The sequence below is a fragment of the Solanum lycopersicum genome, chromosome 1, assembly GCF_036512215.1.
Source record: "Solanum lycopersicum chromosome 1, SLM_r2.1".
NCBI classification, from domain to species: domain Eukaryota; kingdom Viridiplantae; phylum Streptophyta; class Magnoliopsida; order Solanales; family Solanaceae; genus Solanum; species Solanum lycopersicum.
Genome location: NC_090800.1, coordinates 89,314,950 through 89,335,547, shown reverse-complemented (window position 1 = coordinate 89,335,547; position 20,598 = coordinate 89,314,950). Strand labels below are relative to the sequence as shown.

The window sequence follows — 20,598 nt, the reverse complement described above, 5'->3', positions numbered from 1 at the left end:
ACATTTTAATATGATGATGATTAGCAGAGAAGATTTGTTACTGAATATATAATAAGATTTGAATTTGGATGATCAAATGATGACAAAAAGGTCAAGATTTTTAAGAAAAAAACAGTACCAAGTGTACAACTGAACTGATCAGTGGCTTCAGAGATTGAAATTTTTTGTTGTTAATGGAGCCCAACATGATAGAACAGTACAAAAGTGCAAATTTCAGACCATTTCAAGCTTTTGATTCTTTTAGACTATTATGTTAATCTAAACTCGATGTCTAATACTAGTTTTTCCATCTAGCTAATTCGGATTAAAATACTCGATGAATGTCATCATTGTTTTAGGTGGTAAAAATTACTCTTTTATCAATGACAACTTTATTTCAAGTACTCGAATTTGAGCCTCTAATTAGAAGTGAATAGTATTTAACACTCTACCGCAACCTTTTTGATCTGTTGCATTAATTAATCATTGATTTTGCTATTGCATTTGCATTGCCCATATTAATTCATTGTCTTGCCTTTGGTAGTTTAACCTAGACACTCTTCTCTCTCATCTCAAGTACTAAAGTTTCCCCTTCCTCTAATGTCCACAAATGCTTAACTAATTGAACTTAGCTATCACATTAAATTGTAAAACCACATACCTACATTCTATTATTTTTCTTCATTAATGATTTCGAATATTTTCCTAGTAATAGTGTTACATCTTCCATCCACTTTATTTTCTCAAAAACTATAGAAATAATAACACCTCAGCGTGATTTTAATTACATAGTATGGAGTTTAGTAAAGGCTGCTGCAATAATATTTATTATTAAGTGATACCTAACATTATTGCAACCAAAGTTAATGCATCACTTTCCTTCTTTACTGAGGGATTATTGGCATTGCAGAAAGCAGCAACTCCCAAAGTCAGAAAAGCTAGTTCCTTTAGGTGGTCCGTGATAACAACCCATGCTTAAAAATTCATGTCCATGAATATTTATTAGTTGGTTTAAGATTAATACACACATCGTTTTCCTTTTAACATATTTGTAAACACTAACTAATACCTCGTACAAAACGGAGGATAATATAATTCTCCATTATCACAGAATTGTTATCCCTTATATCAAACGGCCCCTTAGGACCATTCTTTCCATCTTCTAGCCAGGAGAAAAGGAATATATATACTTTTACAACAATAACATACCAGTAAAAATCTCACAAGTGAGGCCACAGAAAAAAGAAATCTACTATTGTACATTAAAATGACAATTGGAGCCAACGCTTTTTTATGCTTCTTTTTCCACTAAAAAGCAAATCTGTAGCTTTATCTTCATTAGTCAGCTATACAACATTAAACCATTGCAACATGATGTTTTTAAACAGCAGGGTAAACTAGAGGTCACTAGTATCCATATGTACATACTGTTCTAATCTTGTATTAATAAAAACTTTGATAGATTAAGAGATGCATGGAAGTAACGATTCTGGTTAGAGTTGAAACATGCTGACGTCTGAGAATGCAATGTCACCAAAATAAGCAGTTATGCTCTTCAACCTTCCATGAAGCATATTCTCTTCCATCTGCATAAGGAAGGAAGCAAGCAAGCTCTAGTATAACTGTATAACAGACAATGCTAGCGCAACAAAGAGAAGAAGACTACCTCGACTTTCAAGGGGGGAGAAGACAACCAAGCGAGCTCTTCAACTTGCAGTAAGTCAACATTACGAGGCAAGTACATAATGATATTTGGAGCTACGCTTTGAGCAACTTGGAATAATGAATAACTGCACAATAAGTAACTTAAAGGGTCTCGTCAACAAAGCACACACTTGTCTATTTGACAGAAATAAGGTGAATCTGAACTATATAGATAGAATTGCACAACGGCAGAGCACAAGGAATGAAAACTCAGATTAATGATGAAACAAGAGATAAAAGAGTTGGTCTGATAAATCGTTGACAGAAATTGAAGATCGGATTAATTATGTTCTTCATCTAAATCCTCCTTTTCCCACCTAGACCCACTTCTCAACCTCACACCGGATCAGGGAAATTTTATATAAGTCAAAGCCTGACAATCAAGCTCTAGATAGCTTAATAATTCCTTTTAACTGTACCGGCCTTTTTGGCATATTTACATCTACAGAAAAGTTCTTGAGGTAATTTTAAGACCAAATCTAAGGGGAAATGATATGGATGAAAAAAAAGAAGTTACAGTTCTGAAGTATGCAGTTGATTTTCAGCCACACCAATAACCAACAATGGAAAAATATTCTTACATAGTGAAAACTGAAAAGAGAGTAGATATTGTACTTACTAAATAATCCAACCGATGATGATTGATAGGTTTAATACACAAGACAAGAAAGTAATTACCATATAGCATGAGCCAGAGTGACATATAAACAATTAGTTTACCAAATGCAGAACATACCCATTTTTTGGCTTCAGCAAGTCAAGAGTAAAAGATTCCTTTGTGCTATATGACGGACCTCCCCATGGTGGTGAAAGAAATACTACGTTCCCCTAGTAAAAAGATGATGGCAACATTTAGGAAGAGAAACAGCAAAATAAAATTGCATTGAATAGGAGTCCCTCACGGGGCATTACATTTCTGTTTTCCTGAATTTTGTGGACATGCAATACTGGAAAAACCTTGCAATGGCCTCATTTTTTTGAAATCAAAAAACCATTACTTTGCTGAGAACATATTGATTGGTGAAGGAGCAAACATACATAATCGATGATCCAATATGCAGCTATCCAACCCGTAAAGATCTAACATGCTTTAGTTTCACGCAACTCCAACACAAGTGGAACAATAGCATAACAAGAAGTAAAATCTATCACCCAGTAGTCGAAATTCCTCAAACAGTTCAAAACTTTAAGAAGATGAACTGATGTTCTTTAGTAAAGGTCAGAATTCTGCATTTATAAGTTTTATCTGCTACTTAAGAAACGGGGTACTATCTATCATCAAAGTCTACGTGATTAAGGCAACTACTGTATACATCCAATGTCATATTATTTTATGCAACATAAGGCTGCTTCCAGCAATAAGTAAGCAGAGGGTATCACAATAGTACATAGAACTTTAGGCTCCTTCAAGTGACAGAAGTTAACAACCTTTTGTAGAGACAAATCTGTAATCAAACCATATATTTAACATGGAAACAACAATCACTAGACAAAACACGATGCTGTGTCATTTACTTTCAAATGCCATGATGTACCAATCACTTGCAGAACAGCTTAGGGTTTAGCCTTGCCACAATTGTATGTTTTAAAAGACAGTTTGATAGACATAATTTTTCTTTTTTTGATAATAAAAAAAACACCGAGGGTCAAGAGGCACATGCTGCGGTACTCGGTGGATAATTGCCTGCTCCTCTACCCTACTCCACTTAAATACCTTGTTATTGCCTACGACAAAATTCAAATTTGTTGCTAGACATAAATTTCTTCAAATCATTTTGGTTTTCAAAATTGTAAAACTAGGTGTGGACATAATTTCTAACATGACGGAGTACAATCTAAAGATACCAGAAATTAAAAATTTCATTAATCTGAGCCATGATTATCATTTTTGTAGAACCATATTTACAGCCAAGTGTTATTCAAGTACTCAACTGCCAACAAGAAGCAGAAGTTACTTGGATCTCTAATTCAAGAGTTCCGAATCAGTAGTCATCATGTTTACAAAGACTGAATCAAAACTGTTTATCGATCTAAATACCAAATTGCCTGAAGCATGAAAACAGCCTCACTCGTGTCCATGGTTAAAGGCTTAACACATTTGACAATTCGCAAACTGCACAATGCAGAAGTCTTAATGCTGCTATCAGCTAAATCTTGAAAACCACACACTGGTTTGTAAGATCTTAATATCGATGCAGCAAGAACCTTGTATCAAATGTGAAAATCATTAAAAGCTAAAAGCTGCTAGAGATAGAAGGTTACTCTAACAAAGTGAAAGCATGAACCACCAATATAATATATGAGGCAACTAGTATTGGATAGGATCCAGGTTATCACTTCTACTGGCTTCACCTCGATAAAGAAATTATAGCTACTAACAGAGAGGACATATGCATTACCTACTATCAATCAATCAATTGATATATATATATATATAGAGAGAGAGAGAGAGAGGAAATGTACCTTCAAGGACGAGGCCAGTTGGAAAAAGTCTCCAACAATGAATTCAATATGATCTTCAACACCATATATCTTTGCATTTTCAAAAGCCAGTGCGATCTTTTTAGGATCAATATCAATAGCAATGACGTGATGACACCTATGTACGAGAACATGGACATCAGTCTACTGCTACTAATATAGATTGAAACATCAGAAATCAAAATGACAAGTTCTTGATTGACCCACAGCAGCAAAATGCACAATTTTATATTCCACACAGTTCACTATTCGGACAACAATATAAATGAGGTTCCACATGCATTTCTGCACTAAGTTTATTTCTACAAGTTTCGCATATAAAAATTCATTGCCCACTCTTTCATTTTAGATGTACAAGATGAGATTTCTTTGTCCTAATCCAAAGACAAACTGACAACTTACAACATGCAAGGCAAAAGAAATGGACCAAATCCAACTGCAAGGCGATACAGAAGGGAGATAAGTTGTGGTGATCACTGTTGCTGGTTTTTGCGACATGCTACTATATGAAGTTCAACACTGGGCTGAGAAAGCCAAAGTCTTGGCGTAGCAATGAAGGGGTGAGTTGATGGGTTCTCAATGTGGCAAAGAGAGTTGGAACAATAATAGTAACAAAAAATCCCTTTGGGATTCAACACTCCAACTTCTAACAATCATATCTACTATATGAACTCTTACAAAGAGGAATATATCTTAGGTTATGCAGTTATTATACAATTTACGGACACAGTTTTGGCACATGGCAATGTTCCATTCCCAATTAAACGGAGTAAGGGAAATCCTTTGCTCCTCTTAAACCATGGGAATATATACAAAGTAAGAAAATTTGAAGATAGTAAAATGCATTCAAAACTCAAAAGCAGGCCTAAAATGCATAGCATGGTTTACTGTTTCTTTCTACTAATTCTTTGAGATTGTAGACATAAGCAATTAGACTAACACCTATGCTGTCACAGAAATTCACCTGTCTACAAAATTTACTCAATTTCTTCACAGAACTTCAATAAAATCTTTCATAGAGAAATATAACAGTGCAAGAAAAAGGGATTACTAAATAATGAACACAAAGAAATTCGTCAAGAAACACAACATACATAGTGGCAAACTGGATAGCATTGCCACCAACTCCAGTAAAACCATCAATGACGACACCACCGCCACAGCGGCTGGCATGCCTGAGGGCAATCTTCTCTGGTGTAACGGAAAACCAACCTTCTTCATCCATCTTAATGCCTTGGTCATATCTCAAAAAAAGATCATATCTTTGGACCCAATACTTCTTTACAAGTGGACTAACCCCTTCATCTTTCTTGGTTCTCCATTTTTCTTTGAATTTAACTGGAAAAAAAAAAACACAAAGATTCTCAAAAAAAGTACATAATGGCTTCAAAATTCAAAATTAGGGCAAATGGGTACCTCTTCTCTTGATAATCTTGCCTTTTCGTTTTCCAACCATTTTTTTTTTTTTTGGTGCTTCTCCTAACACCATACACGGATTGAAATTCTGGGAATCAAAGCTTTCAAAAGGAAATTAGGCGGGATGATAATTATGGGATCCTTCAGTAGTAGATGAGTGGAAAAAAGAAAAAGGGAACTATTTGTACTCTTGGACTGTGTAATTTTGATATTTTAAGATTATATTTGTTTTCATATACAAACTATATAGGAAAAATTGTAGTATATAATTTGCAAAATGTAAATTCAAATTAAATATTATAAATATAGTTTGGTTTAATTGTACCTTATAGTTAACTATTGTTATTTTTGCCTCTTTTTCTGGTGGAATCTCCCTCGTCACTCTCGTTTTAGTGGCAGTTTGGATCGCCTTTATCGCTTTTATATAAATACAAATGTATAAAATGTGTTTGTGTTGGTATAAAGCGAGAGGAAATTGTATATATACATATATTTTCGTTCTTCTCTCTCATATATCATTCGTCACCCTCGTCTCTCTCACTTATACATACATAAAATAAATGTATAAATTGTGTTTTTGTTTGTATAAAGCGAGAGAAAATTGCATATACACATGCAAATACATAAATCTTCGTCCTATACACTTATGATAATACAATAGAAATATTCTTCTGCACAGTTTTCTTTTGTCTTTCTCGTTTTATAAAAACACAAATTATACAATTAATCGTTTATATATGTATACTGAAACAGATTATACAACTGCTTTCTTTTATATATGTATAACGAATTATACAACTGTTTTTATATATGTTAACTATTATGAAACACAATTATGCAAACAATAACTATAACATACAAATATGATTTTTATATTTGTTGTATGTGAAAATTACTCAACTATAAATACTACGAAAAAAATAATTCTCAATTGATCATATTTTAAAAATAAAATGCTATAATTTTATGGGACAAGTTTATATTTTAAAAAGTTGTGAAATCACGATTTCATATACTTATGATAATTTGGATTTTAAATAAATATCTCAAATTATATATTCAAATACAAATTCAAAATTATCAGTCCATATCATATATTTAAACACAAGATAATTTTAACAAAACTTCTTTATAGACCAATTGAGTTTTACGTGTGAAGACGTTTTGAGGAAAAGTAATTCAAATTCGCCTTTCTACTTGAAGCTCCGTCAAAATTAAATATGAATTTGAGATAATTTTTTAATAGTAAGCTTATAATATAAGTTATAAATAATCCTATTTTTCAAAGTTATAAAATATATGGAAGAGGAATATTATTTATCCTTTTTCCTTTAACAAAAAGGCAAATCTATGATTAAGCCTTTTCTTAAAAATTTTTTATTTGTGTTAGCTCTATATATAGGTGATATCGGTAGTTTACTCAGAAAATTTATGCTTCTTTACAAATAATTTGTAAGCAATGAATGATATATAATTATTTGCCTTGCTTTTAGAGGTGCAAAATACATTATTTACCAGAATTTTTTTCGTTAATTTGTTTGTTTTATTTTTTAAAAAAAATCATTTTTAAAGATTAAGAAAAAAGTTTGTGAGCAAAATGCCACATTTAATATAAAGTAAATATTAGGTGATTTCTTCTTATTTGTTTTGTCTTGTTAAATGGACCTATTTGATCTATATTGATGGTGAAAGTTGATACATGTATCTGTTAACTAGTCGAAGTATATCTAAATTAAATCAGATACCTTGATTATTAATATTATCGTAATTTTTATGTTATATTAAAGTAATAATAAAAGTATGTCGTTTTCATTACATTATTCTAACGAATGACGAACTACTAATCCATATTTTGTTTTTTACTCGATTTTGTTATACTTCTTTGTTTATATTTTTATATATATTAATAGTGAAACTTTAAAGCTTTAAGGATTCTTTTCTTAAATATAATGCAAAGTTCTACAATAAACAGCTAATAAAAAAAGAAAACGTAAAGTTTCTTCCAAGAACCAAATTGCAAATGATATTTTGACGTTAATTTAAATGCGTGACAAATTAAAAATCTACGCACAGAGTCTTTTTCGTACAGAGTTTTTTTTCAATTCTATCTTCATGTATTCTAGGAATATATAATTTTTTTACTTAATATATGAAACAGCCTTGGTAAAAGAGCAAATTAAAATATTTTGAGATTACTTATCAGATCATTATTATATAAATATTCAAATAAATTATTTCAAACGTGATAATAATTTAAAAATAAAAATTTTATACTATTACTATTTATTTGTATTCCTCGTACCCATTAGTAAAATTAAAATTATTCGGATTCAAACGGAACCGCGGTGGAAAAAAGGAAAACATCATATGATAATAATTTTTTGTTTTTCATTAGTGTTATTAGTGTCACAGGCTCACAGCACTACCACAAGCGTTGTCTCTATTACAGAGCCAATGAAGCAATGGCTGTAGAACACAGAAAAGGTAACAATTTTGAGACTTTTTTCACTTCGGGACCCTTTAGTCTTGTAACCCTACCCCACCCCACCCCACCCCACCACTCCTTCAAAGCTCATCGGCAAAGCCCTAATGATGAGTTTTCGCCTTTTAACTTATTCTTCATCTTTGAATAGGTAACTGTTCTTACTTATGGTAATTTTCAGATTTCCTTTGTGGGTTTTGATGTATGGATAGGATCCTTAAACCCCTTTTCAATTTGGGTGTTATGGGGCTTTTGGGGATTCTATTGTGAAATATTCAATTTTGAGGTTTTTACTTGTTTAGGTACCTTTTTTGTTTGTTGGGTAACTGTGAAAATCTGGAGGAATTTGTTGATGAATTGATGAGTATATGTTATACTAGTAAGTTCCCCCGTTTTTCTGTGTTATCAGTGAAGATTTGTGTTGTTTCATCTTGAAATTTAAATTTCTTGCAATTCATGTACTTTTATGTATTGTAAGTTGTAACCTGTGATTAGGAGATCGTTTCCTTAAGAGCTTGTTATTCCGATTAATTACTTTTCAGTTGGCCTAGTTTTGAATTTAGTCTCAGTTGATCTTTTTCCTCTTTTCTTTTTCCCCTTTATGATATTAGCTGAATGGTTTTGCGGTTTTTAGTTGGAGGTACGCACTGAATTGATGTGTGGCTAGCTGGATTTTATGGGTTTGGGGCATTTTAGCAGAAGGCATGCACTGAATTGGTAGGTGCAGATTATCAAGGTTGCAGCATAATAGGGGAAAGACTAATGGGTGGCATATTGAGTCGGAGTAACCACAACTCTAATGTGGGGGATCTTATTGAGGGCTCCCAAAGTGCATCATGCAAGAGACAAAGGACATCAGATAGCTTCTGGGAGCATAGCCCACGATTAATTCCAAGCCTGCCTGATGAAATATCTATTCAAATCCTCGCCAGACTTCCTAGAACACACCACTTAAATGCAAAATTAGTTTCGGCGAGCTGGAAAGCTGCTATTATGAGTCCAGAACTTTATAGGTGTAGAAAAGAACTTGGAACAACCGAAGAGTGGCTCTATCTTTTGACAAAGACTGAAGGTGATAAGTTTTTGTGGTATGCTTTTGATCCGATCTCCATGAGATGGCAAAAGTTGCCACCAATGCCGGCAATTGCGGTCAATGATGAACCTAGAAGTGGTTTATCTGGACTTCGGGCATGGAACATGGCAGGTTCAAGTATGAGAATTGCTGATGCCATAAGGGGTTGGCTTGGAAGGAAAAGTGCTCTGGATCAAGTTCCATTTTGTGGTTGTGCTATTGGAGCTGTCGATGGATGCCTCTATGCCCTTGGGGGATTCTTCAGAGCTGCAGCCATGAGATCTGTCTGGCGATATGACCCCATTGTAAATGCTTGGAATGAAGTAAGTCCTATGTCTACTGCAAGAGCTTATTGCAAGACAGGTGTCTTGAATGGAAAGCTTTATGTAGTAGGAGGTGTTACTCGGGATCGTGGGGGACTTACTCCCCTTCAATCTGCAGAAGTATTTAATCCTCATACTGGTATCTGGTCTGAAGTCCCAAGCATGCCGTTTTCAAAAGCTCAGATGCTACCCACTGCTTTTCTAGCTGATCTACTCAAGCCTATAGCTACAGGGATGACATCTTATCGCGGTAAACTATATGTTCCTCAAAGTTTGTATTGCTGGCCTTTTTTTGTTGATGTTGGAGGAGAGGTTTACGATCCCGAAACAAATGCATGGATTGAAATGCCACTTGGCATGGGAGATGGCTGGCCTGCTAGGCAGGCAGGAACAAAGTTGAGTGTCACTGTTGAAGGAGAGTTGTATGCACTGGATCCCTCTAGTACGCTAGATAGTGCTAGAATAAAAGTTTATGATCATCAAAATGACACCTGGAAGGTGATTGAAGGAGATATACCTATTAATGACAATTCAGAGTCTCCTTATCTTCTTGCTGGTTTTCTTGGAAAGCTCCATGTGATCACTAAAGATGCAAATCACAATATCATGGTCATGCAGGCTGATAAGCAAAATCATTCAGCTCCTTCTCCATCAACCTCAGCAAACTCTTTACAAAAAAACCTACACGAAGTTCCAGAGCCGGTTTTAGGATCTGAAGCAAATATGTGGAGAGTTGTTGCTTTGAGAAGCGGTGGATCTGCAGAGCTGGTTAGCTGCCAAATCCTTGATGTATAGTTATGTCACACAAGGTTGCTATTCCCCTTGTTTTGATATTGCCTTTCTGTTTTTCCCCTCAGTTAATACAACTAGTTAGTTTTTTACTTCAAGCTTGAGTCTTGAGGAAATAGCAACACTGTTAATATTGCAACCTCCAAACATTTATATTACATATATTATAAATTTGGATAAAGTATGTTGTGAGATTTTTGTGCATGTCTGATAAAAGAGGCAATAGATTAGTACATGTTTGTGGTCAACAAAGTTGATCATTAGGTACTTGTTTTATAATCTGCGGATTAGAAAAACAAAAAACTTAAATTTACGATTGGAAGCTATGGCGAATGAATTACTGTTTTTGTCAATCATCTGTTCGTTGTGACTTGTGAGTTACTTGGAAGATGGCATAACCACTTTGCTGAGGAAAGATCGTAGAGGTAATTCCGCAACCACCATACAGCTGATGCATATATTCCATAGTGTTTTTTTTTCTTTTTTGCAGGAATGGAATCTAACTGTGAATTAACACAAAGGAAAGAAATATGTGGTGCAGAATATTGTGATTGTGGTTGCATTGCACACTCAAGACTGTTTTATGAACTATATATGTAGAATTATTTGTAATGATTGATATATTGATATCATTGTTCTATTTGCCTTAATGATACACAGATGGTTTGTTGAACTCTGATGTTTTCTGCATATGAGATATCTGAACCATTGCAAGTTTTACTCCCCCTTACCTGACATTCACCAAGACCTTTTCTTTGAAACACACAACTCACCAGGTGACTAGAGTAACGTGTTTATTTGCCGAACAAACAATTACTATCTGATGCATCCATAAAGAAATATTACATTTGTGCTTCCACGCCCATTCTTGCTGTGGATTAACTTCCACATTCAATCCTTTAATTGACCCAGAGTAAACTATAGACATTCAGATGTCATCAAAATTCCTGACATACAATATAATCTTAAAAAGAAAAAGAGAGTATGAAAAAGAAGGAAAATAAATATGCACAAAGATGAAAATTGGCTATTACAAATACAAAGGATTTCCCTTGAAAGAGTCCTATATGTGCTGCTGGAAGAATAGCTGAAAGATCATCTTGGCCCTGATAACTCATCGGGTCGTAGATTATAAGTGGAATCTGCAATAATCCAATCAGTGTGAGGATGGTGAGCATGGTTGAAGTCTTGGCGGAACATCTCTTCCTTCTGCCATTCTTCCCACCTCTCGGCAAGGCCATCACCTTCAAGCATTCTGACCACTTCCGACATCTTTGGACGTTCCATAGGAGAGCTCTGTGTGCAGAGTAGAGCTACCTGAATAAGCTGTTTCACCTCTTCTTCATTATAATTACCCTGAAGATCTGCATCTACTAATGTTTCATACTTCTCGTCCTTTAGAAGTCCCTTGACCTGAAATTTTAACACAAGTTTTGAGGTCAGATAAGGTACATACCCATTTTTTTCACATGACTGCCATTTCTTAAAAAGAAATCAGTGTATGCAGACTTCCCTCATCATGTCAACAAATAATTAATTTCATCATTAAAGTAAGAAAGCATTCACCATACAAGTTGTTGAGATTTTTTATAAGCAGCCCTACGAGGAGATTTTTTATAAGCAGCCCTATAGGGAGACTGAAAAGACAGAAAATCAGAGAGCACGATTCTCTGTGCTCATATTTGAACATATTGAATTTCCGAGTTCAGATAGTCACTTTATTTACTTTCCATGATCGGATAGTCACTTGTCTTGCAATTTTCGATACCTTCAATTTACTTCAACCATAATGAAAGAGTTGACCATCTTCTGCACTCCCAAGACCTAAAGGGTGGGTTCCCTTTCTAGAGGATCCTCCCTAAGAAGTCCCCTCAGGAAAAGCGTATCCGCTATCTCGCCTACTCTCCGACGCAAATACAGAGAAATAGATTAGCAATTCCATACAAAGGGGAAAAAAGAGATAGTTTTATCTGCACGGAAGGCCACAGTCAATTTGGCATGGAAGAAGTATCTAAATCTTCTGATATAGCAATATGGTGCTTTTGCTAACCAAAGGGAAAAAAGAATTAACACTAAAAAGCAATTCCAGAACAATCTGCTACTAGACGATAATGAAAGTGATCCACCCTGACAATACAGCTAATGCAACAACTGTTTTCGCAAGATAGTTAAGTAAGTTCTAGAAAAAGAAACAAAAAGATTACACGAAGAATGTGCACAAATACAAGTCCCAGGAATCAAATTATATTGGAAATATGAATGTTCTGTATGATGTAGTATCAAATATGACAGGGGGTCAATATAAAACATTTTACTTTAAACAGAACTACAGCCCTGATACTTGAGTAAAGAACAAAGAGAGCTATGACTGTGTGTAATATAAAACGAAGATTTCTCATCGATGGAAGAGGATATAAAACGAGAATATGGGATGTGGGTAAAGTACAGGGGTAAGGAAGGGATAACAGAACAGGAAAGGGATTGGGAATATTAGAGGAAAAGGCAGGAGAAGAGAAGGGACATGACAATGTCTTATTTGCCAGTCCTAATTTGTAGTGGTGGGTCTACAAATCAGCTTTTTCACCATGTTGAGTGCAGCAATGACAGTGTTCTGCTTATAGGGAGATAGATGCATGCAGGAAAGTGGGATCCTCTCACCCGTGCTCACTTCCATGTTTGAAGTCAGTTGCACGACAAAAACAAGCAATTGTAACGAGTATAAAGGTTCAACTTATAAAGAAAAGAGAAAAAAAAAGAAGCTAGAAAGTAGAACAACTAGAGCATGTAGGTTAGTAAATCCTTACCCAATCTAGCAACATGACATCATCATCATTTGCAAGTCGAGCAAGATCAAATGCCCTTTGCCCAGTTATGAGCTCTAGAAGCATAACTCCATAGCCAAACACATCAGTTTTCTCTGAAGATTTACCGGTGGATAAATACTCGGGGGCGATATGCCCAATTGTACCACGTACAGCAGTAGTAACATGAGTATCCTTGTAGTCCATGAGTTTGGCTAACCCAAAATCCCCAACAACTGCTTCATACTCCTCATCCAACAATATATTTGCAGCTTTGACATCACGGTGGATGATCTTAGGGTCGCAATGATCATGCAAATAAGCAAGGCCTCTTGCAGATCCAAGTGCTATACACTTCCTTATAGGCCAGCCAAGTGGTGGATCTGATTCTGGCCGCTCTACAAGAAAAAAAATCACCATAAGGACAAGTTCAAGATGTCAAGTTAACTAGTGCAAGTTCCCATTTTAGCTTGAATGGAATTTAATTAATTGATATATTGTGGTTCATACATAAATGAAGATTACTTCCCATATCTGACATTATGAATTCAGAACAAAAAACTTGAATGGAAATCTTAATATTTGGTAGGACATCAAGGATAGCAACGCTTTTGAAATTGCTTGATAGACCACGGGTAAAATCACAAAGAAGAACAACTTCTTACTAGGGGATTGAATATTCTAAACTATAACAAACTAACTCCTAATACAACCACGATAATATCCAATTATGCCAAGTTTACACAATGATGTACACATCTGCAGTAACTTCTCCAAATTACTTATATTACCAGACCATAACTTAAAAGTTGAAAAAAAAAAGCGTTATCATTTTTCAGTTTTTTCAAGTGCTTGATCTGATGTATTTCGACTCAATGGAGCAAAGAAAAATAAGGATGGAAAATCCATGACTAAGAGATACCTCTCAAGCGTGAAGCAACACTTCCATTTGCCATATATGGATAAACAAGCAACCGTTCAGTTGCTGTCATGCAAAAGCCCCATAAACGAAGTAGATTTCGATGCACGGCCATACTAATCATTTCAACTTCTGTCTGAAACTGTAACTCTCCGCCTTGAGTACGCTCCTCTTTTAATCTTTTAACAGCAACTAAAGAGCCATCAGCCAGCCTGCCCTTGTAAACCTTGCCAAATCCTCCTCTTCCGAGTATATTTTTGTTGCTAAAATTGTCAGTTGCAACTTGTAATTCGCGCAAGGAGAACCTCTTGAGTTGTCCAAGATGAACTTCTGGATCCTCCTCAGCTGCAAAGAATGTAAAATTGCAAGAACTCATTAAATTAAAATTAAATTTGAAAACAAAAACTAATTCAGATGTTTGATTGAGGCTTCCCACCTGGAACATCAAAGAAGTGGTCTTCCGGTTTCCTTCGACGCCACCAAGCAAGCAAAATCGCAGGAGCTGCAAACAGAAGAGCAGCCCCTGCAGCAACACCGCCAGCGATCGCCCCGGTTGCACTGTTTCCCACACCTAGGAATTTCCAAATTTAAGTTTTAATTCCCTTTTTTTGACGGACGACAAAAACGTAACACAGGTAGTTCAAAAAAATTTGAGAAAGGGATATGATAGTTTCACCATTTACACTCACACTGAGGAATATGTTGTAAAGCTAAAGTGCTACAAAATAGAAAAGATGCAGGGTAAAGATCCTTCAGTTTATTTATAACAGTCCGGTACTTGTTTGTTATTCGGCTTTTGGTGGTGTTGATTTATGTACAGTACTCAGAGATGGCAAGGTACATTTTGACAGCATCCATGGTCAATGAGAATTGCACAGCACGGAGATTTTTCTCCCGCATGTTGCTGGTAAATACACTGAAACTAATTTCTCACCAAAGCTTTGATACCATGTGAGAAATAAGACCTATGGGAAAAGAATTGAGAGAACGCATGACAATAAATTCTGAAGTTTGGGTCCTTTTATAGTCACGATATTCAATGCATACAGTTGCATTTTCTGATGTAGGACACTTCTATCCACTCTTCAATATCACTTGTACGTCTAATCTATTTATTCAAACCTATCAAACATTAGATAACCCCAAAATCACCTGTAAATTTATATCACATACACTACTAGAAGTCATTATAATGTGCAAATCAATAGCTTGTAAAAGAAAGATCTTGTCAGGGTTTAGTCTCTTCGCCTAAAGCAGTCAAGCTTTTTTTTTTTTTTGGGGGGGGGGGGGGGGGGGGTTTGCAGTGTCTTAACCCATAAAACATAAATTATTTTAACAAACCTGGAGAAGTGGGTGTTGGAGTAATAGGTGGAGGTGGAGAAACTGGAGGAGTTTCCAATGGATTATTCGCAAAACTGAAATATAGACAGACATTCAGATGTGAGAATTTCCTTATTCACGATTCCAGTGACAGAACTTAAATATAAACTTAGTGCTTTCACAGACCTGATAGGAGTAAAAAGCGAGAAGGAACCATTGACTGGAACAGGTCCTGTTAATTTATTGTTTGACAAATCACTGCATTGCGAAGAATGAACATTAGTACCTAAGAATTAGAAAATACTGAGGGCGAAAAAAGCACATGATAAAAAAGTGCAGCTTTATACTTACAGCACTTGAAGTGAAGTGACTGTGGTTAAAAGCACCGGAATTTGTCCAGTCAAACTGTTATTGTTAAGCCTCCTTCAATTTAGCAAATAATAAAATATTAACAATACGAAGAAAAAAGTTTGATCAAGCTTAAACAGACAACTCGACTAGTTCATCAGCCCATGTGTACCTTGTAGTAAATACTGACTAATGAAGAAGAAATACTAGAATTAGAAGATGCAAAAAATTTCATGCTCAATATGCAAGAAAGCTTCCTGACACTATCAGGAGGTTAAGATTTATGTTTGTATATACGATCTTCACAAGTATCTAGCTTTCAGAGTTTAGGATAATAACAAGAATAGCATGTAAATTTTTTATCCTGTTGAACAGCACGCCGATGAGCCTTTATAGAGAGCAGCAACCACTCAAATCCACCTAGCCTTTTGCCAACCTATATAAGGGAATCAGGAACAATGACTGCCAAGTATGATGGACGAATTTCATTGTCAAGTACTGATGTTGGACACACAAGGAGCATGTCTATGTCTAACTTTCAGTATATTGTTTGAATTTTCAGACATGCATGTCCTGCACTTTGGACACCCTAAGACATCAACTTTGGCTACTTCTATGAGCTGCTTCAGGTTTTTCTTCTTCCGCCTCCTCTTCCTCTCTCTCTCTTTATGAATAATTTAAGCCACAGAGAAAATTATGATGCTGTCTCATTGGTAATAATACTCCACGTGTTTGAATTTTTTTTATCTTCATGTCTGTCACTTGGCCAATAAGGAGCAAAGTCTATCCCTATTATCCAAATAACTAAACAAGAGAAATAGTACTACAGAGTACAGAGCCACTAACATGATCTAAAATAAAAAGTAGCATTTCTTGACTAAGGAAAATCTTCAGAAATAAAAGCTCATGGCTTAAGAAATTACTCGGCCAAGCAAAAGAAAAAAAAAACATATAGAAGAGGAAGAAGGATGTGTAGCCCATACAGGAAACGTAGTTTCTGAAGCTTGCCCAAAGTGTCGGGGATTGGACCAACTAACTTGTTCAGGTAAAGATCCAAGCTCACCAAATTCGTCAAATTCCCCAGTTCATAAGGAATTCTTCCGCTTATATTATTACTATAAAGTTCCCTGCAATTAGGAAAAAGAGGTCGTAAGCAAATCAGTTCTAAAACTTACAGACCACACAATCTGTAAAAATAAAGGGCTATACAATAGTCATCACATAGCTATGTACCACATAAAAAATTAATAAGTGCATCCACAAGCTACACCTTTTGAGAGAAAAGAAAAGGAGGTTCAAAATGTGTTTAAATTGTCAATGGGAAAATCTGCGGGAGAGGGATTCTGTCCATGAAAATAGTATTTCATTACTGCTTACAACATCTTCACTCACTCATCTTGCTACCTCAAACAAAAATAATTCGAGTCAAATCTTATTGCAATTTGAAAGGACCCATACAACTTCTAAGCTATTCCACATAATACTGCTTTTCCAATCTATAGATATGATTATCAGCATGATGTACGAAACGTAGAAGTCGCTGAACTAATTTGAGAGTAGTATAATCAACTCTCAAATTAGAAAGCAAGAAATGAAACTATATGTAGAAGGTTTCAAGTATTTTATGTTCAAAGGAATCACCAGCATATGTATTTGTTAAGATCAGTTTAAACAGAAGCAGAGAGTTTTTTATGATCCACTCTCATTGGCCCACCAATTCAAAAGTGCACAAGAAATTAAAATTAATTTAACAACTGTGAAGTTCAAAGCACAATGACACCACAGCTCTTATGAATTAACTCACAGAAATTATGCCCAAAAAAGTTAAAGAAATGACTCAGGTTCAAATCACGTGATGGCAAAATACATTAGGTAAATTCTTTCCATCTGCTATTTGCCTAAACCCTGGTAGACAGAGTTAAACGGCTCGTGTGTTGGTGGGAGATATCAAGTATCCAATGGAATAGTCGAGGTGCACACAAGCTAACATGGACACAACCATCATTCAAAAAAAATAATTAAAGAAATGGTTCATTGGCATGAGAATTTGGAAAAAATGTAAAATACTAATACCAGAAACACATAGCCTAATAGTGCATAAATGGAACATGACAAATAGAACGTCTGTCTCCTGTCAAATAAATCCACTCCTTCCCAGTGCTTGGACTAAATAGTAAAAATATATGGAAACTGGGACTATCAGTGCAGTAACTCAATTCTTGAATGTTGCAAACTTTGCCAAGGAGGAAGTACCATGTAGATTCGGACATATTAATAGGCGAAGTACATCATCTCATTAAGGGAATATGTATGTATATCCACTAGAAACGTTATACCTCTAGAAAAACAAGATGAACATTTTTGATTAATTTGGGGTTTGGTATCATGTCCGCGGAGAAACCGAAGTTCACTGACGAGTTCAATAAATGACGATGTATCTTATCGTACCCACTCAATGCACAAAAAGCATCAGTATAACATAATAGGAAATGCTACTTAACATATCATAATTTTTCAACCAGAAGAATAGAACATAAGGATTGTCAGGATTTAATATAATTAAAAGCTGCTGGTGAAAATTGAATGAAGAAATGAACTCTTTCAATTTCATATTTCCAGTCCTTGAGTGAGAGTCATTCATGATCTGTGAATAGATTTGCTGGGTCCTAATAACAGCTATGCACTAACTTTAATTTTCTTGACACCTATTTAGGATTATTTTGACCTTATCCAACCACAAACAACTCAAGGTACACAAACATTAGTGACTAAACATAGGTATGCAGATACATATATGACATTCGTATAGCGACAAATTACAAATAAAACTAAAAGTTAAGGAAACAAAAAACCAGTTCAATTATCACAAAAGGTAACTTACAAGTATTGCAAATTCGAGAGTTGACCAAGCTGGGGAACGAGTTGACCCGACAAATTTGCATTTCCAAGATCACTGCATGTAAGACAAATGGAGCTAAAATTGGTAAATGAACCCCGTAGCATGAAACATCAGGGAGATACCTAGGTTTTCAGTAGCTTACACTCTAGTTACGCTATTCTCACTGTTGCAGGTCACATGAAACCAAGTACAAGGATTGACAAGGGTCGGATCCCAACTCTGTAAAACATTGTTAGGATCAGCCAAGGTTGTCTTCAGCGCATTCAACGCATCACCTGTCTTACATGAAGTGATTAACAATCAGTAATTATCTTGTCCTCGCACCTCCTTAGTAAACGAATACTGTAATCAGTAATAGTTCAGCACTTTCTTAAAGCTGTTTCTTAACTAAAATTACCACTTTATTGGTTAGAATATTAAATAGCTACTTTCCTGGCATTAGTTATACTCAAACTGATTTTTTTTCTGCCACCATCCCCCAACAGCCCAAACAGACAATGATTAGCAAAATTAAGCTCCTAATAGTATTAGTTAACTACAGTTCAACTGTTTAATGCAATGAATGTAGAGTTTAAGTTCAATTGTTAAACAAACCATGATTCAAGCAAATTAGGAACAGAAAGAGTCCACATCTTTTAACTTAATTGAAAGCAACCAAACTAAAAATGTAAAGTTCAAGAACAGACCTTCAGTGTTACCATATACAGGAACCAGCAACAGCCCAATTAAGCAAAGAAAAACTGAAGCAGACCCCAAGATCCCCAAGACCCATTGATCCATCATCCCACCTAATCTCTTCACCACAACCCCACTTGCTAAAAACCTAGATTTTACTCATTACAATCTTCACATACTAACTCCACATCTCCAATAAGTCAAAAAAAAATAATCAAAACCCCAATCCAAGAAAATGGATGTCTTCAAATCTGAAATACCAAAAGTAGCAGAAAACAGTATAACACAACAGCAAAAGGGATCAAGAAACGATTTTCTTGAATTTTCTTGGAGAATTGAAAAAAAATGGCAGATAAATCAGAGGAGATTGAAACTGTAATAGTGGATTTTGTTACAGTTGAAACTTATGGAATGAAGAGTAAAATTGGACGGTTTAAGGTGAAGAATGGTAGTAGTCGTCGTTACAGAGGAGGAGAGAGAGATGTTTGGTCAAAGGTTGTGCTTTCGCAGTTGTCTATTCTACTTACGAAATAAAATAAAATTAGTGCTGTTTCGGTTAACATTTTTATGCATTTCTTTATTTCAGTTGCTAAATTTTGACCCACTCGGAACTAATGACATGTTTTTTTCTATTTGAAAACTATTTTAAATTATTTAGACTTTGAGACTCACTTAATAGGAAGTTAGTTTCTTATTTTACATAGGGAGAAAAAAATATAATATGTAGAACTCTCACCCCTACTCATTTATTTAATTAGTATTGTAGCAAAGTCAATTCTTCCAAGAAATTTGGGTTAGTAATTTTTAAAAATGGGAGAGATAAATGATCATATATGATGAAATGGAAGTTGCTTTTAGAGTACATAAAATAAGAATATGAATATGTCAGTTGAGGTTTAAAAGTATATTTTATAAAGTGATAATTAAATTAATATTGTTATATAGAGGGAGAGTTGATCAGACAATAAAATCTTCACGTTTAGAAGATGAATATAGCATATTGAACATAGTGAGAGTGACCTCCACGGTGAAAAGGTAACTGAACTGAGATTGAAATAATTCGTACATTTGAAGAAGAGGAACGTGGTATTTTGTAAGAAGCAAGTTGTAACATGAGTTATACGAGAGGTAGAGGTAGGAGTTACTTAGCAGTTCTGTAGTCTTTTATTCTTTTATGTGTATTACTACATGGTATTTTATTGTCATATTAATCTTGCTTTAGAAACATTTCTTTTTAATTGAAATCTATTGAAAATAATATCTCTATTTTATAAAGATACAAATAAAATTACTGTACATCCTACCTTCTCTATATTTAATTTATAATATATTATACTAGATATTTTTATTATTTTCGTTACTTCTTACAAATAAAGTCAATCTTTATTAC

The 20,598-nt window shown here is 34.8% G+C and overlaps 3 protein-coding genes across 10 annotated transcripts; 1 reads left to right on the top strand and 2 right to left on the bottom strand.

Annotated features, from left to right (window-relative positions):
• Positions 1-1,253: 1,253 nt before the first annotated feature.
• On the bottom strand, positions 1,254-5,817 carry LOC101266167 (uncharacterized). Its single transcript, XM_004230574.5, has 6 exons — positions 5,581-5,817; positions 5,259-5,502; positions 4,147-4,282; positions 2,420-2,511; positions 1,646-1,769; positions 1,254-1,565 (listed from the first exon to the last, which is right to left on the bottom strand). The coding sequence occupies exons 1-6, from the start codon at positions 5,651-5,653 to the stop codon at positions 1,473-1,475; spliced, it is 762 nt and encodes a 253-aa protein (XP_004230622.2). The 5' UTR covers positions 5,654-5,817; the 3' UTR covers positions 1,254-1,472.
• A 2,079-nt stretch (positions 5,818-7,896) lies between these two features.
• On the top strand, positions 7,897-10,427 carry LOC101253432 (F-box/kelch-repeat protein At1g22040). Of its 8 annotated transcripts, none has more exons than XM_010316781.4 (3): positions 8,008-8,213; positions 8,365-8,441; positions 8,697-10,427. In XM_010316781.4, exon 3 carries the CDS (start codon positions 8,825-8,827, stop codon positions 10,250-10,252), a length of 1,428 nt encoding a protein of 475 aa, XP_010315083.1. In that variant the 5' UTR covers positions 8,008-8,213; positions 8,365-8,441; positions 8,697-8,824; the 3' UTR covers positions 10,253-10,427. The 8 variants fall into 8 exon arrangements, with proteins under 8 accessions (XP_004230576.1, XP_004230578.1, XP_004230575.1 ...); XM_069292936.1 differs by having other exon boundaries at positions 8,056-8,213; positions 8,674-10,427; XM_069292938.1 differs by having other exon boundaries at positions 8,184-8,232.
• Positions 10,428-11,341: 914 nt separating this feature from the next.
• SERK3B (somatic embryogenesis receptor kinase 3B) lies at positions 11,342-19,316 on the bottom strand. Its single transcript, NM_001246942.1, has 11 exons — positions 19,220-19,316; positions 18,676-18,808; positions 18,516-18,587; positions 16,618-16,761; positions 15,638-15,709; positions 15,473-15,544; positions 15,308-15,381; positions 14,403-14,537; positions 13,970-14,311; positions 13,051-13,445; positions 11,342-11,659 (listed from the first exon to the last, which is right to left on the bottom strand). Exons 1-11 carry the CDS (start codon positions 19,314-19,316, stop codon positions 11,342-11,344), a joined length of 1,854 nt encoding a protein of 617 aa, NP_001233871.1.
• Positions 19,317-20,598: the final 1,282 nt, after the last annotated feature.

Excerpts from the sequence above, each read along its gene's own strand:
- LOC101266167 (XM_004230574.5), bottom strand. The coding sequence starts at position 5,653 with ATGGTGTTAGGAGAAGCACCAAAAAAAAAAAAAATGGTTGGAAAACGA. Across the intron at positions 5,503-5,580 it reads CAAGATTATCAAGAGAAGAG|TTAAATTCAAAGAAAAATGG; the intron begins GTACCCATTTGC and ends TTTTTTTTCCAG. Across the intron at positions 2,512-4,146 it reads AACTGGCCTCGTCCTTGAAG|GGGAACGTAGTATTTCTTTC; the intron begins GTACATTTCCTC and ends TCTTTTTACTAG.
- LOC101253432 (XM_004230528.5), top strand. The coding sequence starts at position 8,825 with ATGGGTGGCATATTGAGTCGGAGTAACCACAACTCTAATGTGGGGGAT.
- SERK3B (NM_001246942.1), bottom strand. The coding sequence starts at position 19,316 with ATGATGGATCAATGGGTCTTGGGGATCTTGGGGTCTGCTTCAGTTTTT. Across the intron at positions 14,538-15,307 it reads TCCAACACCCACTTCTCCAG|GTGTGGGAAACAGTGCAACC; the intron begins GTTTGTTAAAAT and ends GGAAATTCCTAG. Across the intron at positions 14,312-14,402 it reads CCACTTCTTTGATGTTCCAG|CTGAGGAGGATCCAGAAGTT; the intron begins GTGGGAAGCCTC and ends CATTCTTTGCAG.